The sequence below is a fragment of the Gymnodraco acuticeps genome, unplaced genomic scaffold (assembly GCF_902827175.1).
Source record: "Gymnodraco acuticeps unplaced genomic scaffold, fGymAcu1.1, whole genome shotgun sequence".
Lineage (NCBI taxonomy): Eukaryota > Metazoa > Chordata > Actinopteri > Perciformes > Bathydraconidae > Gymnodraco > Gymnodraco acuticeps.
The window spans coordinates 289411-308700 of NW_022991538.1; the positions used below are offsets into that span (position 1 = coordinate 289411).

A 19290-nucleotide genomic window follows, 5' to 3' on the forward strand; every position below is an offset into this window, starting at 1 on the left:
AATCTGATTGGACAGAGCTCCTGTCTGTCACTCAAAGATATCCGCTAGAGTAGGGCTCGGTCATTGGCTGAGCGTCCAGATGGACTATGATGGACAAGATAACAAAACTGAACCTGAAATCAGACATCCGCAATTGTTCTCTGAAACATATCTATATAGGGGGTTTACAATACATTTCAGAAAACGTGTAATACAAAACATAATTGTCTTCATGAAATTAATAAATCATTAATTCATTAATCAACTGAAAAGTGTTTTTTTCACACATAGGCCTACTGCCAGAAATATCCACTTCAGTGGCACCCACATCAACTTTCTTCCATCTATATTCTTTATAAATCAAATTTCAGAAAAGTTGCATTGACAAAAAGGATCGTCTGCTTCTGGTCAACATCAGCAAACATGATTAAATGCAGACTTTAAAAATGTTGACAATAAAAACATGAAAAACATACAGTCCAATTGCCAAATAGTCATTTATTTCAACAGGTTCTGAAATAAAATTATGAACCATATTATCAATGACAGTATCCAGGGAATCAATTGTGAAATCTATTAATAAACACAAGTTTGTAACTCTACTATAAATGTATCCAGTTTATCAAATAATTAACAAACAGCCCCATGTATGCCACTGGTCATAATTATGTGTCGTTATCAAATAAAAGTACAAAATATTTCTACGGAAAATAAAATATACAAAACAAATGAATACTTGTACCAAGTGTACAACATATCGTTTTATCTTACATTGGTTCAATCGGATCACAATGTTAAAGATAAACTAAAACAGTGCAAAACCCGGCGGAGAGGCAGCGTTTCTACTGAAGAGTTAATGAAACTGTGTGCTCCTTCTGCATCATCATCATCATCATCATCATCATCATCCTCATCATCATCAGGGCCACAGTTCAATGATTAGTGAGACAGAGAGGTCGGGCTGGGCATTTCTCCAAACTGATTCTCTGCCAACACTGACATGTCTGCTTCAGTCTGGGAAAAGAAGCACACACTCAGTCAACAGAAAATCAACTATGCTTTCATTAAAGGATCAATAGGTTATGTATGGGCATTACTTTAGTTAAAAAACATCACATCGCGTGGCAGAGACATCTACTGATATTAGCATGCTGTCGTGTAGGAACACTTTTTCTTCATGAGTCCAGTTTTCCCTCGGTCCAACATAAACCCTGGAGGGCTCGTCAGTCACGCTGAAGGTTCATGGTCTGTACACATTGATTAATAGTTTCTTTTTAGTATTAAATCCAAATTGGCAGTTTTATTGTTTTCAAAGCAACTATCAAAGTGAACATAGGCTATAGAGACCCTGGTTAGTGGATTAAACAGAAGTTTGATTGTATTTTGTGTATCCTTGCCCTGCTGCTATTTATTTTTTGTTTTTATATAACTGATGATTATACAAGTTCATGGACCTAGTAGCAGCATTACACCCAAGCATAATGCTGCCCCCTATTTGGAGCATGTGGCCAGGCGTTACACATTGCATGATTTATAACATCCATCTGCATTTCAAACCAACCATTCATGCCTCCATAACTACATAATCATCCAAATCACACTCACACAAAAGAAACATTCAAGAAACGATGCATAAAAGCTAAAGCTATGGAAAAAAGCAGTCCAAACAAGTTTTTACTCCTACCTGTTGGTCTTTATCTTTTTCTTGCCGTGGTATTCTGTGTCTTTTCCTCTTTGGCAGCGCAGCATGAGGCAACGCAGCAGACGAGGAGGAACCTGACACACCATTAGGCCGGTCATCCTTCACTCCTGTAGCAGGGTCTAAATGGACTCCAGGCTCATCCTGAAACAAGGTACACATTTTAAATTTAAAATGCATTTAACAAGCTTGAGCATTTATTATTGGTACATTAAACAAATTAGCAGACCAGTTGGGAAACTACCCCGGCATCTTTGTGTATATATTGGGTTTTGGTCATCTAAACTTAAATATCAACGGACATACTAAAGTACTTAATTTTCCATTTAAGAGAGGTGTATAGTGTTGCCCCATACACCATAACAGGTGAATCCGTACATGGTAAAGTGCTTTAGTCAAACACATGAATACAATTTTCTTTCTCGTGAATTAGGTCAAAATCTGGCATTGAAAATAATTTACAATCAACTTGCAGATGATTATTTTTAAAAAAACGGGGTTATTTTCTTTAGAAATGTATCCCATTCAGCAACCTGTCAATTTTCTCACCTCTAGAAGTATAGTGAGCTGGGCGTTCCTGTAGTCGTCCCCATGAGCGTCTAAAGTCTTCATGAGAAACCTGCAAGATTAACATAATCTTCAGACGGACCATCGGGGGGCAAACGTAGAAAGTGATTTACTGTAAAGAGGTTTCGTACCGTCTCTCCTTCTTCAAGCGTCGTGTTATTCTTTGTACTTGATGAAGGCGACCAAGAATCTTCTGATTCACCTGAAGAAGAAAAAAATACACCATCATGCCAGGCCGGTTTGAGTTAAAAAAAAAAAGGTCATATTGCAAACGGCATTTCCAAAAAGAATAGACAGTCCTGTGCCTGTATTTTATTTTCTAATTGAGTGTTGGTTTGACACTAAGATAGCAAGGAACTTAATGACAATAGACACAAATATGAGCCAATTGCATACCCTTTCACAATTATATGTAAGCTTGACACACACCTGTTCAATGTCTTTACATCTCCTATTCAGAGCCAGATATTTCCTCTTATCAAGAGCTCTCCTCTCTTCATCGTCCTGCTCTGTACCCTCCAGCAGCTCACTGCCTCCCGGGCCCAGCTCCACCTGAAGAGAAACATATCATGGTTTCTGTTTTTATCTGAATAACCTTTCTGTTTCATTAATGCATACAAAAAATCAGAAATGTACTCCAAACCCAACAGATCTTTTTTTTTTAACATTTTATTTATTGGTTTTTCCCACACATAACACAATAACAGGAGAAAACCCAACAGATCCTTGCTCCACCTACTAAGCTAAACCTGACAACTTTTATATAAGACACTCTGAATTAAAATATTTGGACATATAAGTCATATGTAATAAAGACTAATTAAGTAATTTCTGTCACAATCATAACATTTCAATGAAATTGTGGCATACATAGGTCAAATTCAGAGTATATTTAAACTAGATCAAGGGTGAGACTCGAGCTTCAGTCCCTAAAGACAGAGATTATCAGACCAATTTAAATAGTGTATTTACTCTCTCTACTCTAGCTAAGGTGTTGTTAAAACTGGTAATATTTGATACAATCATTACAAAGACTTCTCATGACTTTGTGGCAAAGGGAGCACTAGCTACCAGGCGTTACAACATTAACATTCACTTTACCTCCCCTGGTCCCAGCTCCACGCCACCAGGCTCCAGCTCTGCCTCCAGGATGTGTCCACCGAACAGAGGAGGCAAAGCCAAACCAGAGAAATCCTCCATCATCTGGGAAGGAAGACAGAGAAGATTTTGTATTATTATTAGAAAGCTTTCATAATACAATTCATACAGATACAATATGTGTAGGTACAAATCTCCTGTAACAATAGCACCAATTGTGATGATCGTTTAGGGAGTGGAAGAAGTCAAAGTAGCCATACTACAGTGTAAAATAGCCCTGCATTACAACTCTTAAGTTAAAGTACAAAAGAATAAGCATCAAAATACATTTCTAGTAGCCAAATTACTCATCATGCAGAATGATAATGTTATATAATGGATCATTTTTTGGTGATGCATTATAAATCATATAAGGGTTGATTTATAGTTTGTATTAAAAAAAAAAATCGTGTCGAGTAAAAAGTACACTATTTGCCTCAGAAATGTAATGGAGATAAAATGTAAAGCATAATAGTATGGAGGGATTCAAGTACCTCAGAAAAGTAGTGGGTTAGAGTTACGTTAACGCTCAGAAGGGAAAGCCCTGCTATTATCAATGAAGGACTGTCACACTAGGAGATACCATGCTGTCTCCAGTGGTGGAATAAGTATTCAGATTCTTTACTTGAGTAAAAGTACACACACAAACTGTTAAAATACTACATTTCAAGTTAAAGTACTGCATTGAGAATGGCACTTAAGTAAAAGTATTAAAGTAAGATTAGGGAAATGTACTTAAAGTATCCAGGGTAAAATAACTAATTGTTAGTATTTTAATATTTAAAAAACTTCTTAGCAAATTTGCTGCCAATTCATCTCCTGTTAACCCACTCATGGTTGCAGTTACTTAAACATAATGTTGGATGGTTTAATCTATAACAAATATATTTTTTTAAACACACTGTGTTGTGTGTCAAAATATGAATTTGTAAAGTCACTACTAAATACATCTGTAAAATAAATGTAGTGATGTAAAAAGTACAAGTACCTCAAATGTGTACTCAAGTGCAATACTTGAGTAAATGTACTTAGGTACTTTCCACCACTGGATACATCAATCTACATAGTAACATGACTTACATTTATGAATGAAAGGTCCAACAGCAGTTGCTACGGGTTACAACTCCTCTACAAACCGTTTTAACGGTCAAACTGCTGCATAGACTGTGTATTATTCTTTGATGTAAACAGTCAGGCTAGCTAAGAGTGTTTTCTAAAATTAAACTGAGCTCAAATCAAACGTAAAGCGAAGGAAGAGCAGTCCTTTCGTTCCATTCTCGTCGATGAACGAATGTTTTTGTGCGACGGGCGCAGAAATCATACGTCAGTTGTTAGTTACTACATTTCCCATGAGCACCCGCGCCTGCTGGAGTTAAAACTACAAAGATCAACATGGCGGGTATGTGACTATTTGGTCCTCTTTTATGCATTGTAGCTTTTAGAAATACCTCCATGTAGCATGCTTTATTAATTAAATCACTTTAAACCACCCTAATTATGTTTCCGGGTTATTTTAAGACAATGATTTCTATTCGAGATGACTCTTAAAACGTGACCTTGATGTGTTGCTAACGGTGGCTAACGTTAGCTTCCGTGGGTTGTCAGCTGTGGAAGACGTAACCTGTTTGTGTTTATCTGCAGCAATCGGAGCGTTCCTGAAGAACGTGTGGAATAAAGAGCCCGTCCTCCTGGCCGCCTGTACTATTGGAGCGTGTGGTAAGTAACCAATGTCATTTAGCTCAGAAATGTGTGGGATAGAAAGAGAGACAGCATTGTACAGCTTGCTTTGGAAATACTGTAGGCAAGGCAAGGCAAGGCAAGTTTATTTATATAGCACTTTTCAACACAAGGCAATTCAAAGTGCTTTACAAAAAATGAAAGAGATTAAGAAAATGGCATTTAAATTAAAAAGAAAAGCTAATAAAATAAACATTAAAAGAAACTGTACTGAATGAACAACATTTAGTATAAAGATAATTACAAGTATCCCAGATATGATCCATAGACTGATAAAAGTAACCAAACAGTACAAATGAGGTTAAATATAATAAAAAAGGTTGATGCCTTGAGATGTTATTATATAAAGTGTGATAGGAGCAAGTTAATGGTTTGCTCATTTTCTGTCGTTTTTGTTTATTTATTTATACAAGCCATGTTTTTTTGTTAATTGACCAATGTAAACACAGAGTTCATAACAAAGTCTAACTAATATACTGTATATGGTTAATACTTTGTTTTTCCTATTATCATTATTATAGGGGTGGTTCTTCCATTTATCAGCCCATTCACCAAGTACTCGGCAATGATAAATGCAGCTGTGCCGTACAACTACCCAGGTAATCAGTAAACATTGTTTCACATTTCAGTGTAATTGAAAAAGGCTAAACAATGCTGACACACGTCAAAGACCCTGGTTTATTAAAAAAAAACATTTGTTCAAATCTTGTCAATTCAAATATTAAAGATTGTTTCCTTTTCTACCCCGATGCAGTCCCTGTGCGAGATGATGGGAACATGCCTGATGTCCCTGCTCATCCGTCTGAACCAAAAGGACCAAGCATGGAATGGCTTAAGAATCTTTAACTTCACATTCCCACGATAAAAGCGAATGATGTTCCCTTTGTTCACCTGAGTCTGCAGAGCTGCTCCCCGTATCAATGTACTGCAATAAAGATGTATTTAATTCTACTATTGGGTCACATTTTATTTATTTATGTTGAGAATTGATCCAAATTATAACTCCACAAGTTATACTTTCCCACAATTAGACTGTTGAAGTTTGAACAAAGCTCAAAAGTGAGGTCTTAATTATTTTCACAAGCCTTTTTAGAGTAAACCTTAAAATGACCATACCTCATAAAGTTTGCATGAAATATGTTTGACCTTCTCCAAGACAATTGCTGGATTGGTAGAGCTAAATCTCAAAACCTAAAAATTCGAAACAATTAAAACCGTCTATCAGGAAACATGACCAGGCATTAGGATTTTTGTTTTATCTTTTTCAGAGCTGATCATGAGAGTTTTGAAACTAAGCCTCGACACAACCCTGATCCTTCAGAAGAGAGGACAAAGATGGACAAAGATGGAAATCTTTGATGGAAAACAAAGATGGAAAGATGGAATCATACCAACACTCCTAAAATATGAATAGTTTGTTTCATACCAGCATTATTCTACTTGCAAGAGTAAGAACAATATGCGGACCGGTACTGCATGACGACTGAGCTGCTACAGATAAAATATGAAATTGGATAATTCAGATACTCATTTAAACATCTGTACCTGTGTCGCTTCATGCATGCACTGCATCCTCCTCCCCCCCCCCCCCCCCCACCCCCACAGACAAACTCAAACATACAGAGCAAATGTGGACAGATATTTCTTTCATAGAACTTTTATTTCACATCACATCAATATTCAGTGTTTCACGTAAAGAATGTCTTCCTCAGCGTATTTATCATAATATAATATATTTTGCAGTCATCAGGATTTCATGTTATGCAATATAGAGAACTGACAGACACATCGCTTCAAATTTGAAACGTAACGAGGAACTGTGAATAGATGTTAAAACGATATTTCACTTTGGAAGAAGAGTTTTGGACTTTGAAAAAGTTCCTGTTTAAGCATATTTTTTCACAAGTTGTGTCCATCTGCAGTATTGATGAGTGCAATGTACAGATTACAAGTGCTTTGAGACATTTACACATACTTTCTGTACACGCACACAACACCCGTGACTACATTTGCTATTGATTTAGCAATAAATCTTTTGTTACATATTTATAATAGTTATATTTTTAACAAACTCTTTATGTATTTCTTACAACATATTACACACTTTGCATATATGCTTTACATATACTACATATGTCTACACTCTGATTTCTGCATGTTTTTTATGTATGCACTTCAAGGGCAAAATCATGTGTATTATAATATTTGTCTCATTATCGCTAGCCTTAAATGTCATTAATGTTTTGTCCTTTTTATGAATCACTAATACTGACAGTTATAACGACCCCAACTGACATGGGCAGAAGGTTTACAAAGTCAAAATGTTCTACCAAAGTGAAATATCATTATAAAAATAGTCAAATAAAAGTCATACAATCACACATGTTTGATGCACTATTTACAAGCATGAATAAGCATTAGCTCTATCATTTTGTGGTCACCTTTATATATGATGCCATACTACTAGTAATATCAATGCTGTTAGAGATGATTTATTACAACCCTTGTGGGCGTTATTTTGAATCTTCAAGGTGCTAAAGACCACAGAAGGTATTTACAACAGAAACACAAACCATTTAAGGTTGTGCGGATACAACCCCTATTAAACCACCTTTTTTTTTAGAGGCGACTACAGAACTACAGAATATTACTTTGGATATCTCTAGTTTACCATTAACACTTGCTAAGACAGTGGTCACATCCCATTATGCTTTCTTCATCACTTTCATAGGAACATTTCCCCATTCCAACTCAATCCTATCGTCCGTCACAGCTTTCACATCTCTCTGAGATTCTGCTCAGTCTGATTGGTAAACGTTCAGCTACAACTAGCCTAGATGTTATCTAGCTTTAAATCTGTTACTGAAAAGGAATCAAGAAGACATCGAATCCAAAGCACACTAATCTCTCTTTCTTTACACATTGAGCCCTCCATAACATGCTACTTTCTAAAAACACTTTCAGTAATAACCCCGTCCAAAGGTTCAACAGTTTGGCTGTGGAGCTCATAAGCTTTTCTGTTTCTGCGTTTTAGAGGACTTCAAATATTGGACCTGAGAGCAAACAGGTCTCAGTTATCAATCATTGGAAAAATGAAATTAAGGGTTGTTGGTTTGTTACAACTTATTTTGAGTCCATATACAAAAGAATATTACTGATTCTGGCACTATTACTGAAAGTTGGACTTTACTCTCGACCTTTTGACGTTTATGTCAAAATGCAAAAATACCACAACATTTCCTTCTATAATTTTTTGCCCTTACGCCTTGTCTTATAATTCTTTCATTAGGTAAATAATTCCACTAATCCAAATATCTACTTTCATAAAATGTTTATATGTAACTTTACAGTAGCAGAACATGTCATGTTAACGGGCAGAAGCAGCATTGCCCATGTTTAGTAATATCAACGTAAATATGACACAAAATAACTCAATTATTAGTAAAATATGCCAGGACTCTATCAAATAAACATTTAATTTAAAGGTCAAATGTCACCTTAATTGAAACCTAAAAACAATCTGGCAGCTTTTCTAAAAATATAATTTTGTAATAGCACTTAAAAAGTAGGAGCCTGTCCTCTTACTGTAACACTTCATGACAGTGAAACTTCACAACCTGCTTTTAGGAGCCAGTCCCTAAATCAGCTCAACAAAGACAACTTTGTATCTGGATATGGCACAAAAAAAACCACTACAATTAAGATTATATCGAGAAAGGAAAATTCACTGTTACACTGTAAGGAATATAAGAGGCACCTTCCATAAGCCAGGAAAAACATTACAATGTTAATTATTCTGAAAGAAACAGTTAGTCAATCTGAAACACTAAGCTAACACCTACCTTCTGTTTCATTAAAAATAGCCTAGATTTATGTATAATTTCACTTTCAATTTTTCAGACATTATAATGGTCTTTTTTCAAATGAACAACTTCAAAATTGAATGGACTGATCGTATTTATAACAGGTCAGCCTTTACACATGAATCTTTAATACCTATACTTAAAAATGTTCTTTTCCCTCACGAGACACCGTTTTTATTTATTAAACTTGTTCAAAAATAACATCCAAAGTAAAGAATCAACATAAATCAATGTGATGTTTCCAGGATTCAACCTGAGGTTTGCTGGACTGACAGACCACAGAGAACATGACGCCACCGCCGCAGCGGGAATAAAACTCTTACTCAATGATGGGAGCTGAGCGATCGTTGGTGACAGTTCTTCTGAGTCGAACGTGGGCAAATGGATTGGCCCTGAAAGGAAAAAGGTATAACAATCGTACAATACAAAAACTGATGACCAAAGGAGTTGCCCCACCAAACAGTAAAAACAGCATTGGGAAATGCAACAAACAGGTACAAATAATAAATATGTAAATGTACTCTTTCAAGGTAGCTGAACAGACTCAACGTTTTTAACATCAAGTTACACCTCAAGCACTAACGCTTTCAAACTTTGTGCCGACCTGGTAATGTTGTTAATGTTTTTAGCATTTAAACATTTCCTATTGAGCTATTATTTGTTGGAATCACTCCTATTAGGATGGAAATAATTGTGCCAAATTAAACTATTCTTTTATTTCTTGTGTCACACTTCTTCTTAACACGCTGGCTTTGAGTTTAAATGGGATTTTCCCTAAATCAGATATGACTAGCAAATTGACTGTGTGAAATTACCCTTTAATGACACACAGCACCTTTGAATTGCTAAAACTTACCTTGAGTTTGGGGAGAGTGGAGGAGAAACCAACTCAGCAGTGATCTGTGATGCAAAGAAGAGATCATATTAAAGGATAATTTGACAAATTAAAAACATCTGTATCTATTCCATTAACAGAGAGGCTCAGTGGGGAGCAGACTTTGACCTTTGACCTCCCAAAGAGTTCATGCTTCTGACCTTGGTGCTGTCGGCCATGCTGTACGGGCGCGGGCGGAAGGTGCTGACCCTCTGGGGAGGAAGGGAGTGCTCCTCCTCTGATTCGGGGGTGAGGGCCGGGAGACCCGGAGACACCAGCTTGTCGAGCTGGCCGGTGCTGGTGCTGTTAGCCTTAGATAAGAAGAGAGAGCTAGAGGAAGGTCACGGAGAGGAAAAAACACAAAGCAAACATGAGTCGAGAGAATCTGTTCTTGTGTCAAATCATCAACGAAGCTGTTGGTGTTGGAAATGAACTTGATAAGGAAACAACGGTGGAAATACTGAGAGGGCAAATAGTTCCATTCTGCAGTTCATGAGCTTTTGTGGTTTTTCTGTATGTCTGGCATGAAGCATGTTTTGGATATCTTGAGAATACACATGTGAAAAACAATGGTTGTCACATTAGTTTCAACATAAATTACCCCAATACGTTTTCTGTGAACCCACTGATGTTATAACTTCCTACTTTAAAAAAGTTATGTTGATACAATGACCAGTAAAACTACTAGAGCGAAGTGAATGAAGCATTCCTGTCAATAACAGAGTCAACGTTTATTGACAACCTTAAAGAGTCAGTATCACAGTTTGTTCTTCTTGATCTTACCTCTCCAGGTGATCGAGCGTGCTGTGGTATGACTGCGTGTAGGAGAAAGGGAACCAGCCTTTCCTGTGAAGGAACATTTTACAACATGAGATCACTAATGAATAATAAACAAGCGTGTCAAACAGCAAGTCAGGGTTGTGTGGGATGAAAACAATTCTCCCTCTCCATTGTCTTATACAATATATACTGTATCTGTTAACCTTGTTTTATGGCACTGTGTCCACTACAGCAATGTTAAGCATTATAAGGTGCTCTGAAGTGAAACAGCAGATCACTCAGTTGTTTTTGACATCAGTCAGAAATGTATTGAGCATACCGTCCGGTTCGTTCATTTTGACCGTAGTGCCACCCGTCTCTGGCCTCAGAGATGAGCAGGGAGATGTTGTCACCAGGCAGGAAGTGCAGTAAACAAGCCCCGCCTCCTGCGCCGCCACCTGCCTCCGATGCCCCAGGATTGTGAGCGAACATGGCTTCCACACGATTGGGTCCAGATAAAGGCAGCATCCTGGGGAGACTGGAGCCTTGGTAATGGAGAAAGAGAAAAAAATGTCAGACATATTGGGGATTTGAAATGATGAATGCGTGTAAATCCAGCGTTACTGTAATTGTATCTTCAGATTTCAGCTTCAAAGTTTAGTTTTCACTCTCCATCAGCTGTGTTTATGAAGTTACTGCTAATACAAACACTTTCTGCTACTGCTTTCAATTAAAAGCTTTATAAATCCACACCTAAATCGGACCTTGGCCCACGCTCTTCCACCAAGTTTCATTACAAATCTGGCCAATAGTTTGTCTAAATCGAAACTTAGTTTTCTGCTGTGGTAAATGTAAATGTCCCCTCTGTGGGACAAATAAAGGTATTCTGATTCTGACTTGCTGGGGAGGGCTAAAAAGGGGATTTAGACACTAAAATATATGGAGGACAAATCATCACATCTTACCCTGAAATCCACCCAGCCTCATCTCACTGTTGGGTCTCCTCGGCAGTGGAAGTGTTGCTGTTGCACTGATGTCCGCGGCCTTCAGCAGCCAGGGGTTATGAGACAGGGTGGAGGTGTTGCTCCCCCCTGGGCCCACCTGTTGGTGCAGTAACTGCACAGGAGTCATGGCCCGGGACAGAGGGGCACTGTGGGGCAGAGGGGGGCTGTGAGGAGCGCTGTGGGCGATGGGGAGGGTCATGCCATGCAGGGGGCCACCGGCTGGAGAGATCTGGCTTAGAGACATCACTGTGGAGGGGATGAGGCTCGGGGAGAGGTTGGCTGTGTGGGCGGCCAGCAGGAGAGAGCCTGGCTGGGCTGAGCCGCTGGACAAGGTGGGGGTGGAGGCAGAGGGGCTGCTGCTGGTGCTGCTGTCAGGGAGGGGGCTGGACAGAGGGGTGCTGCTGTGCTGAGGAGACGCTCCTAGGGATGAACCTCCAGCAGCTCCTCCACTGGAGAGAGAGCTGAAAGTGTGGGGGGAGCCCTGAGGAGGACAGCCGTCACTCTGGGAGGAGGAGGAGGGGAGCGAGCGCTGCTGGGAGCGACTGGAGTCTCCGTTCATCAGGGGAGGGACTTCCTGAACTGAGAGCCTCTGAAAAATCAAGGACAGATATCGTTAACTATCAGAAATTAAAAGTCGTTTAGTCGTGGTCTTACTAAGGTTTTTAGCATTTAAGAGTACTCAAGACATCTGACTGTCTGGTGACTTCAAACCAGAGTTGGCCAAATCAAAAGAGACCTTCTACCTTGAAGTTTGACACTAATGATTTGTGACTTGGACTTTAAACCTTTGATTTGGAACATCATCTCCAAATTATAAAAAAATAAATAATCAAACTAATAATCAACTATTGATTATTAGCTGTTCTTAGTTCTATAATGACTATTTATGGACTCAATTAAAAAAAGCGAAGGACTTGGGAATTAACTCATAACTTCATAGCCAGCCTTCAGGAGTTACCAAAGTCAACAACTAATAATAGACTTGTTTTGTGTGTTTCATACAATGAACCCATGTAATCCAGCCGAGATTAAAATTAAGTCCAAATAACATATTTTAACCATCTGACAAATTAATGACCTGTTCTGGCTGAGCAGAGCCAATCTTGGTGTGGCGGAGGACCTCGGCTATCCCTGCAGCTCCTGAGCTCTGAGGCGCGGTGTGGCGCAGCAGATTCAGAGCGCGCTCGGGGAGTTTAGTGGGCTGAGAACATGACTGATGCCACGAGGACAGTTTCTGTGACAGGAGCTCTCTCACCTGGATTATATTCAAAAGCAAAGAAAAACACTTAAAAGATTAGACTTTTCCCTGTTGGTAACAAATGAACAGACCAAAACCATCAATGTATTTTCCTTCAGTACTTTATAACTTCTGTGACACCCCAGGCCGGGCAAGCTTGAAAATATCATCTTTTATTTTTCTGAAATGTACATAGCTTAATTAATACGTAAATGCATATGATCACCTTGGAGTGGTAGTTGACGAGCAGTTTGGTGACACTACACTGTCGATCCACCAGGAAGCAATATCGTCTCCTTTCCTCAGTGAGCGCAGACTTGTATCCCGACGCAACCAGCGTGTCCAGCTCGACCTGACGACGACTCATCAGCTCCACAAACTGAAGGAAAAGTCAGAGAGGTTTCACTGCAAACTTTGCACCTTCCTTCATTAACAATCACATGCATACATGTAGTACTCAAGGATGACCTTTAACGCACATTGTACGGAGAGGGGAATATGTGAGATCATTTCCTGACTGTTGCACAATGATAACATAATCCAAATCTTAAAGTGCTACCCTTTTGCCCCGCTGACCTTTCCTTACGATAAACCCTTTCACCCTCTTAAGATCCTTCATATTTCATAAATTGCTTGTTTTCTGAAGAATCAGCTGAGGCAGATTGTTTTTAATCTCACTCACACTGATCTATTTCTTACACAAATACTCACAGTTATGCTATGACGCTGAGGGAGATGTTTATTTAGGATCTGTAGTGAATGTTTCTACATTTTGCTAATAAACCTGTTCATTAAATAGGCAATTTTTTTCCGTCCATATGGAGCTGTGGGCGTCTCATACCTGCATCTCTCTGTCTCCATATTTGTTCGGGTGACGACTGCCCTGACTCTTCCTGCGGAGTTTCTTCAGCTGGGACTGGCATCGCTCAATAGACTCAGATTTAGACCTCCGATCACTCTGATACTTCTTCAGGGTGGCCTGAGAGGGAAGAGGAAAAAAGGATTTATTGACAATGTGTGATGAGACGAGAGCTGTGCTGCTGCAAAACTGAGTCCACTTTTATTCGTCAAGCCAAATTTATTTTAACATTTTATTATGTTACATTAATTTTAAATCATGCTTTTGTTACATTGTATACAAAGTGATTCAACTTATTTAAACTTACTGTGAGGTATTTAATATCCAGTTCCAACTTCTGCTCCAACTGGGCGAGCAGCTCAGAGTGAAATAACTTTAACTGTTGATGGAAAAGAGCCACATGCAACCTTTAAACTTTATGAATATGAATGGATATCAAGTAAGTTATGAGTTAAAACACTATATTTTGACTCAAAAGAACAGTTTTTTGAGCATTTTGTGATGATTTAAAAAATATAGCCAGATAAAAAATACACATAAAGAGGCATTTTCCACAGCTGAGTCAAGTCTTACCACGTCTTCCAGCTGCACCTGAATCTGTCTGTGGACCTCGGCCATCTGAAACAGTGTGTCTCCTGTGAGCAGCAGCAAAGCACAGGAGAGGAAAGGCCGTCAGTCTTATATACATTTGATGTTAGACAAGCTTGCGATATGTTAGAGTGCATCTTTAACCCCATGCAGAAAATCTCAAATATCTGTGCTCAATCAAATGCTATCCACATCATGACACATGCATGAGCACGCCTCAGTGAAAAAGTCATAAAACGTTCAGTTTTCACACAGTTTCTCATTTACAGAGTGGCGGTCAGCTGTGAGCCCCCCCCCCCCTCTCAGTCACACAGCACTGTAGTATGCGGTGGCTGGCATCTCGCCCTCCACTCTCCTGCCTGCCTCCCCCGCTGTTTTCAGCATTACAATGAGATCATGTGGTGTTGTTAATCTCCCAACAATGACCCTACTCTCTCCCTTTCCCTCTCTTCTCTCCCTCTCTCCCTCTACATTTCCTCATTCCCTCTTGTCTTCATCTCCTCTCTTACCAACGCAGACTATTTTCAACTTATCTCCAGCTGTCACGACGACTCTCTTAACTTTATTAGCTCCAACACTAATTCATTTTTATTTCCCCTCACTTCTCCACCAGCCGCCCACTCACCCAGCTCTTTGGAGCCCTGGCTGTCGCTCGCCAGCTCTCCAAGTTTCACCAGAGCATCAAAGTACCCTTTGGCCGCCACAGTGACTCCTGAAACAAGAGTTCATTTTAGGAAAAACAAAAGAAATATCCTGTTCAGTAATCCATACAAATCAAAGGCAAGTGAAGGATCCTGTATTTGACTGACCGGTCAGGGCTTTCTCGTAGTGTTTCCCCATGGTCACAAAGTTCTTCAGACTGGGGTTGAACTGGTCCAGAATCCCCTGTTGGCAACAATACACACAAATAAATGACAGGCAGATTATGACAATCTATTCTTACTCATTTCTAACATTTTACTATACTGTATTAAGTGTTTGTGCAGACAAATAGAGAGAGGCGTCATACCTTATATACATTTTCTGTCATCTTGTTGACCTCCTCGGTTCGAGACATTTTCCTGTTCTTGGTTTTGTGCTGGCACTGTGTTTGTTGTGTTGTTTATTTCTGTTGTTCAGGGCCCTAGGCTTTATAGCAGACAGCAAATCCCTAAAAGACAAAAGAAAGAAAAAGTGACATGAGTAATAACCTTTCACATGGCCTCAAAGGAAAGGAAATGCCAAAGCACTTGTTTGTCTTATCTGTACCCAAGCTGAAATTATTAGTCGATATGCTGATTAGTTAAAGGGCAGGAAATGTACTCTTTTCAAAACACCAAATGTTCAATGTTTCTAACTTGTTATAAGTTAGAATGTGCTGCTTTTTTTAATCAAAACTTATACTAAATGTAACCTATTTTTCAATTTGGCTCGATTGTGGGAAAACAAACAAGAAAAACATAGATTCCATAGCGGCTCTGGGAGATTAAATAATCAATACAGAAGAATTATGTTAATAAACAACGACAAGTGGCAAATAATTGTGAAGGCACACATGTGCAGGGAATCTCCTAAAATCAGTTTACTAATACATCGTAGGAAGGTTTAAAGTATCATAACCTCTGTATAAGACTTCCCTGCACAGAAAGTGCACATTTGAAATTATACTTGACTATTCAGTGCTTGAACTTTCTCTATCAAGTGTGAGATTTAAATCAGCCAGAGGTCTTTTAAGGCCATCGAACCATCACACCAAGTGATGAGGGTGTCTCACGGTCCTGGGTTTTGTCTGAGGGCAGCAATGTTATTTTCACATGGATCTTATTTAGGCTCAGCTGCCAGTTTCTGCATTATCACTTCGCCACAGTACGGCAACCACAATATTTCTCCTAAGATTCGAGAGCCAGACGAGTTATACCATCTCAGATAAGAACAATGGGCTCCTCCAGACCGAGTCACAGGTGTCAGAGCACTGAACAAACACGCAACATCAATGTTTCCTCGGCAGAGAGGGTGATCAGGGGGGACTGTTTCAAGGTCGAGAGGTTTCCATTCTGAGTTTAATGGTAAAATGCTCACTTGCTTTTCCCTATGCAGTCCTCTTTTGTTTTAACAACAAAATGATTGAGAAAACGTTGACCCAGATCAACTAACTGTATATGAAACAAAGCTAACATTTCCACACTGTTGCTCATTAAGGCCACCCGGGTGTAGACTGTAATTTGTCAGAGGAGCTGTAATAGTGAGCAGGATAACTCAGAGAAGAGGGAGCTTAATCATAATGCTGTCTGATTTTAATTAGTTTGAAGCACTTTATAACACTACACATACTTTCAAATGATGAAGTAAAATAAAATATTGAGGCTGGATAAAAGGCATGTTTGAATGTTTGTTCAGCTTCTAGATGAAATAAAGTGTTGCTTGTTTCCGGATGCAACAGGAACAGTCTGCAGGTGGTCTGGAAACTGATACAGAAGGTGCATTCATGTGCCCTCTTCACATATCTTCCAATGATTTGGAAGCAAACATTGCATTTAGCAAAACTGTAATGTCCCTAAATTATGAAACTATTGGTGTGATCAGCAGTAAAACCATCTGGAACTATTTGTACAACTTGTTAATCGTTATTCATTTTTAAAGCAAAAGTGCCAAAAAATTATTGTTCCCAAGTTTGAGGATTTGCTGTTTATTTCTGTTTTATATGATTGTTAAGGTGAATATCTTCTGGTTTTGGGATTGCCGAGTCATTTATGATGGCATTTTAAACTACTCTGACATTTTCCAGTTTTAAAATGCTGCAGTGACATTTGTCACTGCAGCATTTTAATTACCAAGAACTGGCTGAACCAAAAACAAAACTGTATTTAAAGGACCCATGCATGCAAAATAACTTTGCATTTGTTATGGTATTAAATGTTTCTTGTCCAGTTTTGTGGCTTTCAGAAACTGATCAATTTATGTATTGCATGTATCCAAAGATCAGTTAATGGTGCAGCATTGCATCTTAACCAGTACTGATCCGTTTCTTCCACTCCATCTCATTTCATCAACTCAATTAGTGAGGAAAAAACAACTACACAAAAAAAAGTCCAGCAATGTGTTGCATTTAAACACGAATAAATACAACGGGTAATGTTTTTTCCTGAGTAGAAAAAGCACCCTGTCATTTGCCTCCACAGTGCAGCTGCTACCTGTTGATCTCTCAGCTCCACTTCCAATTTGTAAAACAGTAACACATAATTCGGCTACTTAAAAATAAATAAAAGTTACATACCTTTTCTGAACTCATTGTGGGAAACGATAAAGGCTTCCTGCGCGTCTTTGAGCGTTAAATGCACGGTACAACACCCCCGCTTTTCTTCCCAATAGGCGACTTTCCCTCTCCGTTAGTTAGTGGGGGGTTGTTTCATCCAGCAAGGCAGTAAATCTCCCCTCCACCCCTTTTTCACATGCCATTGCCTCTCTTCCCTCCTCTCTCTCACACTTTCTCCCTCTCTCTGCCTCTCTCTACTCCCGGGAATCGGGGTCAGGTATTTGGTGCCGTTCAGTACCTCTCCTCATTACTGAGCCGATTATCAACATGCCTTCACGCCCGCAGAAAAACCGGACAGAAAACGCAGCGAGTGAAACCCCCGCCCAGTGCAACCAGCTCCTCCGTCAGCCTCCCTTTCTGTGTCTCCCTTTCTGTGTCTCCCTCTCTCTGTCACTCGGGCGGAATAACAATGAGCCAACGGGACCCCGGATGAATGGGAGCAGGAGGAGAATAATGACTTGAACTTTTTTAAGCCAAAGACAGAACAGGCCTACCACTGGCCTACATTCACCAGGACCATCACACATAGGGCTGCTGCCCATTCTCACAGGGGGGACACAGGGGGAGGAAGAGGAGGAGGACGGGGCCTGCACAGCTCTTTAGTTACTGCAGGAAGCTGCTGGGAAGATTAAAGGCTAATGTAACAAATAGAGGTGCTGGAGAGGAGAAGTTAAAGTGTCAGGGTCAGTGGGGAGTTAATGCATTTACTCGAGTACTGAACTAAATTACAATATTGAACATATGTTATGCTCTTTATACTTCTAATATTTACTTAAAAGAAAAATAAATGTGTCACTCACTCCATTATATTCACTTGACATGTTTATTAACTTTGCAGATTCGAAATATTAATATACATTTCCTAATAATTGATGATGTGTTGTTAAGTTAAGTGACAACAGTTTCTGAAGTGATTAAAATGAACCCCACATTTATTAGCTGCAATTTTAAAGTGATGCTATACATTCATGCTTCAATAATTAAATTAAATCACTTTATACAAAAAGAAAATGCACTGAGTGTGTTTAAAACCTAATAATAGTACATACAAATATGAATACAAAAGGTCATGACCTAGTGTTTCTAAAAGTAGCATTGCACTTGTGTGTGATTGTCATGTTATTATTCCACTTAACAATGATTAGTGTGACATTTTGTACTTTTTATTGCATTATTATATAGTTATTTGACAGATGGAGATTGAGGTAGCATAATAATAACAGTATTTAAAATAGAAAAACTTAAAAGTGAATCCACTTCACTTACTGTCTGTGCCTTGATTCTACGGATACAAGCTGCTGCCGGAGAGAAGACACCGGCAAACTATGAAATAATTACAAAAAAAGCTGTGAAGAGCAAGCTACCGCCTTCACATTTCTTGTTAAATGTACAAAATAACAAATAAAGGCAGTAGAAATTGTCATTGTGAAGAAATATTTTTCATAAAAAATGAACTCTTGCTGTTGGCTATTCAAAACTCTTGGAATAATAACATTTCAACATTGTGTTGAATTGTTTGCATGTGAGTCCAATCATCAAGTGTCAATACTGACTATTACTGTGTATTTATTATAGTGGAGCAGAGTATTTTTCCCTTTAATATGGTGGAGTGGTCTCAGATCAATCTAGCCATGTGCTTCAAAACTGTGCATTGTATAAAGGGCCCAAAAATAAAAATCTATTGACATTCAGGTG

The 19290-nt window shown here is 38.9% G+C and overlaps 3 protein-coding genes across 4 annotated transcripts; 1 reads left to right on the forward strand and 2 right to left on the reverse strand.

Moving 5' to 3' along the window:
• Nucleotides 1–457: 457 nt before the first annotated feature.
• tfpt (TCF3 (E2A) fusion partner) lies at nucleotides 458–4718 on the reverse strand. 2 transcript variants are annotated; one of them, XM_034197188.1, is made up of 7 exons: nucleotides 4463–4718; nucleotides 3347–3448; nucleotides 2675–2797; nucleotides 2377–2447; nucleotides 2228–2297; nucleotides 1664–1822; nucleotides 458–993 (listed from the first exon to the last, which is right to left on the reverse strand). In XM_034197188.1, exons 2-7 carry the CDS (start codon nucleotides 3446–3448, stop codon nucleotides 919–921), a joined length of 600 nt encoding a protein of 199 aa, XP_034053079.1. In that variant the 5' UTR covers nucleotides 4463–4718; the 3' UTR covers nucleotides 458–918. The 2 variants fall into 2 exon arrangements, with proteins under 2 accessions (XP_034053079.1, XP_034053080.1); XM_034197189.1 differs by having other exon boundaries at nucleotides 4371–4680.
• ndufa3 (NADH:ubiquinone oxidoreductase subunit A3) lies at nucleotides 4704–6070 on the forward strand. The gene is made up of 4 exons (XM_034197190.1): nucleotides 4704–4781; nucleotides 5024–5098; nucleotides 5641–5718; nucleotides 5874–6070. The coding sequence occupies exons 1-4, from the start codon at nucleotides 4775–4777 to the stop codon at nucleotides 5963–5965; spliced, it is 252 nt and encodes an 83-aa protein (XP_034053081.1). The 5' UTR covers nucleotides 4704–4774; the 3' UTR covers nucleotides 5966–6070.
• A 678-nt stretch (nucleotides 6071–6748) lies between these two features.
• zgc:158689 (uncharacterized protein LOC791177 homolog) lies at nucleotides 6749–18114 on the reverse strand. Its single transcript, XM_034197187.1, has 15 exons — nucleotides 17557–18114; nucleotides 15313–15453; nucleotides 15113–15188; nucleotides 14929–15015; nucleotides 14289–14350; nucleotides 14023–14094; nucleotides 13698–13835; nucleotides 13083–13235; nucleotides 12698–12874; nucleotides 11581–12208; nucleotides 10956–11160; nucleotides 10640–10702; nucleotides 10018–10186; nucleotides 9839–9882; nucleotides 6749–9374 (listed from the first exon to the last, which is right to left on the reverse strand). The coding sequence occupies exons 2-15, from the start codon at nucleotides 15358–15360 to the stop codon at nucleotides 9302–9304; spliced, it is 1995 nt and encodes a 664-aa protein (XP_034053078.1). The 5' UTR covers nucleotides 15361–15453; nucleotides 17557–18114; the 3' UTR covers nucleotides 6749–9301.
• Between the last annotated feature and the right edge of the window lie 1176 nt (nucleotides 18115–19290).